This window comes from Bidens hawaiensis, unplaced genomic scaffold, assembly GCF_021521415.1.
Source record: "Bidens hawaiensis isolate Kalapana, Puna unplaced genomic scaffold, B.hawaiensis_p1.1 tig00012652_1, whole genome shotgun sequence".
Lineage (NCBI taxonomy): Eukaryota > Viridiplantae > Streptophyta > Magnoliopsida > Asterales > Asteraceae > Bidens > Bidens hawaiensis.
The window spans coordinates 270,842-276,420 of record NW_027492048.1 but is presented as its reverse complement, the minus strand read 5'-3'; the positions used below and the strand labels follow the sequence as shown (position 1 = coordinate 276,420).

The following is a 5,579-nucleotide window of genomic DNA, read 5'->3' as shown; positions in this document are numbered from 1 at the left end:
ACTTTTAGTATGCACGCAGGTGAGTAGGATGAGGCAGCGCGCTTGAGGAGACACGTGGCACCGAATAAGAGGCTGGCATCGGAAGACTCAAGACGTTTAAGTTTAATGTTTCGTTAATTTTGAAAGACAAAATGATGTTTTAAGACAAGACGTGTTTTGTTATGAAATGTTTTATGAAAGCTTTTATATTCCGCGAATGTTTTAATTAACTCTGATATTTAGAACTGCGTTTATGAGTAAATCCAACACGAAAGTAGGGCTACCGGTAACGGGGCCTTACATTAAACTCAAATACAATAATAGCTAACCTCTAACCGATGATTCGTGAAGTTCTCCTAGCATTCTTGACAGCAAATTGTTTGATCACCTCTTCGCAGTTTATACTATCTAAAATTTCGCTCTCGATGGCTATCATCGCCAATCCATTAAGTCTTTCTTGGGACATTGTGGATCGTAAATAAGATTTTAATAACTTCAACTTTGAAAAACTTATTTCTGCGGATGCCACTGTGACTGGAATAGTTAACAATATTCTATATGCAATCCTTGCATTTGGGAAATTTTCTTAGGTCTCGTTAAAATGCTTCAAAACTTCAATAAGGCTACTAAATTCCATGGTATATAATGTGTCTAATGAGCTTAACTCCATATAAAGCTCCTCACCATCAATATCCGATCTTCCTTCAAACTTTAGTGCATTTTCAAGAAAATTACAGGATAACTTAAGATCTTCATCTTCAATTCCCCTCAAGTTTTGTGGAAACAAAAATCCAAATAATTTCTCATAATTTTTTAATTGATCAAATCTTGTCTCAAGAGAAGTAATAGCTTGATCAATAATATATAAAAAATAATTTACTCTAAAATTCTCTTGAGGAGTAAATGAAGCTTCTTGGCTACTTGAACACTTATCACTTTGTTTTTTCCTTTTATTTACACGTTGATGCCCATTTCAAAAGCAATCTTCTCAGCTTCATCTATTACTTTTGAAAAACCATTTTCTCTAAATTCCTTGAAGAAGTCAATCAATCTCTTTATTTCTTTAATAGCAATCTCTAGGTGCATATTTTTCGATTGCAACCTTTTGCTCACTATATTCACCTTGTCTAACACTTCATACCAGATGATAATTGATACCAAAAAGTCAAAACCAATATTTTCTGTTATTGTAGTTGCTTCATCTGCAATTGCAAGATCACCATCTTTTTCTCCAACTTCAAGTAAAGCCTCTTGTACATCAGCAAGTTGCAATTTAATAGCTTTAACACTTTCGACACGACTTTCCCAACGCGTTTGAGACAAAGACTTCAGACTCCAAGATTTAACATTATCTTTCAAAATTTGTCATCGATTATTAGAATTTGTAACGATAGTATACATACGTTGGATCTTTCCAAAAAAAAACTCTTTCCTTTAGTAGAAATGGTAGCCATATCATATAATGTAAGATTAAGAGAATGGCAACCACAAGGAGTGTAAAATGCTCTAGGATTCTCGTTTAAAAATCTCGTTTTCACTCCTTGGTGTTTTCCTTTCATGTTTGCTCCATTGTCATAACCTTGACCATGCATATCATCCAGTTCTAAACCAAGAGACTTTAACTCCTCAACTGTAATATCAAATAATCCTTTCCCCATGGTATCATTAACATCCAAAAACCCTAAAAAGGACTCCTCGACAGCAACCGAATTAGAAGAGAACTTTAAATACCTCACAATTATAGTCATCTGTTCCTGGTGACTTGAATCTGGAGTGCAGTCCAATATGATTGAATAATAATTTGCTTCCTTTATCTGCTTTATGATTTCTTTTTTAATTTCTTGAGCCAACAAAAAAATTAACTCGTTTTGGATGTTGTGTCCAAGATAATGAACATGAACCTCATCATTTATGATCCATCGGACATGCTCTTTGATAACAGGGTCAAACTCTTCCAAAATTTCAATAAGACCCAAGAAATTTCCATTACCTATTAAAAACAAATTCAAATAAGAAGTAAATTAGTTACAATGTGGCTGAAGTAAAAAAAATTACCATTACCTTTTTGATACAACTTTTCTTTTGTTCCACGAAATGCTAAATTATTTTTAGCAAGAAACTTGACTAATGCAATGATTTTTAAAAGGACTTGTATCCAATAGTCTCTTTCTTTCTTGAATTGCTCGTACTGAGTTTTATCAATTGTTTCGTTCAGCTTTAATCTTTTACGCATATCAAACCAACCATTCATATTTGTAAGATGATCCAAGGAAACTTCGTGGTTTTTGACACTAGTTGAAGCATGGTGCCAATTATTATAACCTTCCCCATCCAAATTACCATTCGGGAGCCCTTTTCTAAACACTTTACAACAAAAACAAAATATCTTGTCTACCTCTATCGAATATACTAGCCATGGGCGATCACATTTCTCCAAATTTGATAAAAGTTCTTGTATATAAAGCTGATGAAAATCGTCTTTTATGCTTATCATACGGACCATTTACTATATTATTATCTCTTTTAGGACCTTTCTCAACCAAAAGTTTAATCACATCAGAATTAAGTCCTTCCCACCTTCTTGGATCAAATATATCAACATGATGCTTGGCATGCTCTTCATTTAATTTAGCCTCAACATGCTCTTCATCTTCCGGCTCTTCAACTACTACTTCCACATGATCTTGTTCATTAACATGTTTTTGCTCTTCAACCTCTTGCTCTTCAATAGGCTTTTCAACTGCCGGTTTTTGTATAAATTTATGCATAGCACCAGCTTGAGACTTTTTTATTGCATCATCTCGTTTTCTTTTTTTACGCTTTTGAGCACCGGATAGCTGTTTAGGAGGCATATTCCTATTATTTCAAAGCAAAATTATTAATTATACTCAATTAGTCAAGTATACATTATACATAATAGTATAATACACAATTTTACTTATATACATATCTATATTAAAATATTAAATAAATCAATATACCTAATAAAGTAGTAGCTAGCAACAAATAAATATAATAGCAATATAAGTTAACATTATTATGTTTTACATTATAATACTGCATACACGTTACCTACCTTCAAGTCTTCCAAGTTAACATTATAACTACTGCATACACCTTACCTACCTCAAGTCTTCAACTTTCTTCAAGACTCAAGACTCCTGAAGGCTACTCATTCCAATCAAGCTTCTGACCACTTCGTCCGTCCCTCTTCAGATCAAGCTTCTGTCTACTTCGTCCATCCCTCCGTGAGTCCGTGGACTCCGTGTCTCCGTCGACCGTCGGTGTCCGTACTCCGTCCCCTTACCTTACGCTTCTGTAATCTGTTATTTCCTTCTTCACAACCAGGTAGGCCACAATTAGTCAATTAGGTTTTATATTTTGGGTTGCCGGCTACTCAATCATGTATCCGTCCGTCAATTCAATCGGTATACTATTATAACTTTTCTTATATATATTTTTTAATTAATTTGGGCCCAATACCACAAATAGATTATGGTAACACAAAAATTGGGCCTAATATGTAATAATGGGATTAATATTTATTCCTATTCTATAAAAAAATTTTAAAAAATATATATATATAAAAAATGTGCCCCGGAAAAGTAAGTGCCCCGGCCGGTTGTCCGGGTTGCACCACCCTGGAGCCGGCCCCGTTTATTGAGAACAAATATTTAGTTCTCATTGTTACACTCAATTATTTGTTGCCATGCAAACCCAATCCAGAGACTAACAAAGTCTTTTAAATCCCTCCATTCAACCAAATATACCCACCCTATTACATTCAAATCTAAAATAAGACATTTGCCTTATTTCTTAATGTAGGTCCCTGGAATGGATCGATACAGAAGACATCACAAACTCAAAGGGTGCGGAATCTCCTAAGTGTTTGATTACAAGTATTAGTAAAAGACAAGAACAATAGACAATATATCAAAGGATTGTTTGTGTTGAATAACTTGGTGTCTTTCAATACACCACAAACACTATCACAAGTTCTCTGAAAACGGCATGAATGAACTCTCTAAACCCTATGTCGAAGAAGTGTTTATATACCACATATCTTCGCTATTTACAATACTAGCAAAGTTAACACAACTTCGCTTAAAACATAACTTCGCTAATATCCAAACTGTTAAACACAAAATACATATGGTTTATAACAGACGTGACTAACAATAAACCTATGAAGTACTGACACACTAAAATGCATCAACACTCAACACAAAATCTACAACTAACATTGTCCGACCCATGAAAGTAATGCACTAGAACTTGAATTCTTGAAATCTTTCCAAGTTTGTATCAAAAACATGTATAGAAATGATAGTCACACCTTTGAAAGCTACTTTTTGAAAGAGGTTGCGATGATAGTGATTTTCGATATTGTCTGTACAAAGGCTTTGTGTGTAATTGGAGTGAAATATGTAGGGATGATGTAAGACATATATTCAACCTTTTCTCTTCCTTTGTCGGCAACTTCTATACCTTGGACGGCTCAGTCGACCACCTTACCGATTTCAGGTAAGTTTAGAGATGTTAGGGCTACGACTTTTACACCAAATTTGTGGCTTATATGAACAATGTTTGAGGCTTGCATCGGGCTGCCATGATTCAGTTATGATTTTGATTTTTTTCTACTATGGTTTTAGAAGTTTTTTTTTAGCCGAATTCAGTAGATTAGGATATAGTTTTTAATATTTTTGTTTTAGGTTGAAATATGCGAAGGCAAAGATAATGCAAGGGAAGTTCGAATTTCCACCCTTAGAAGACAAACCACTTACCCTGCACATCAACTTCAAATCTTTTGTAGCTATGGTATAATTCCATCTATGTTAACAAGGTTTGATCCGCCGCAACGCGCGGGGTCAACAACTAGTTAAAATGAATTAATAAAGTTCTAGGGTACATGTTTGTATGTGCTGCCAGTAATTTTGTGGTTGTGAGTAATTAAAGGTTAAAATGAGATGGCAGTACATGATTGACCGATACATGAATAATACTCATGAGTGCCCCTTCCCCATAATCAAAACCAATATTTAACCTTACAAGGAGAAGTTTGTATAGAATCAATCCACGTATATGATATTCTTCTAAAAAAATTATCATAATAGAAATCATTACAAGATTAGTAAATACTATTCGACATAAGCATCAGTTTGGAACCCCAAACAGTCCTCATAAAAACAATGCGTAATTATGAACACTTTTAAATAAGGTACGTTTTTGAGGTATTTTTGGGATCCAAATAAAAAAACTATTTTAATCAAAAGATGCTTTATAAATCTAAGAAAGTCACTTAGATATTTAATTTAACATGCATAGAACATCTTTCATAAACATCACTAATTCAAAAGTGTCTAGAATTACGCATTGTTTCTATGAAAGATGTTTGGGGTTCAAACGACTGTGTTTTTTAACGATCGCACATCTTTGAATTCGTCTTTTGATGAACCATGTCACAGAATCAAGATTTAACTTATTTGGATGTTATGAAAAGTTATGAAGGTCGCAGCTGATGTTTGGTCAGTTTGTATATATTTTAGTTCGTTAATTTATTATTTTTAATCGTTAGTTTAAGGAACTTCGATACTTCGTAC

General features: G+C 33.8%; 1 protein-coding gene across 1 annotated transcript; it reads right to left on the bottom strand.

Annotated features, from left to right (window-relative positions):
• Positions 1-933: 933 nt before the first annotated feature.
• On the bottom strand, positions 934-2,230 carry LOC143541854 (uncharacterized). The gene is made up of 3 exons (XM_077034562.1): positions 2,041-2,230; positions 1,383-1,969; positions 934-1,305 (listed from the first exon to the last, which is right to left on the bottom strand). The coding sequence occupies exons 1-3, from the start codon at positions 2,228-2,230 to the stop codon at positions 934-936; spliced, it is 1,149 nt and encodes a 382-aa protein (XP_076890677.1).
• Positions 2,231-5,579: the final 3,349 nt, after the last annotated feature.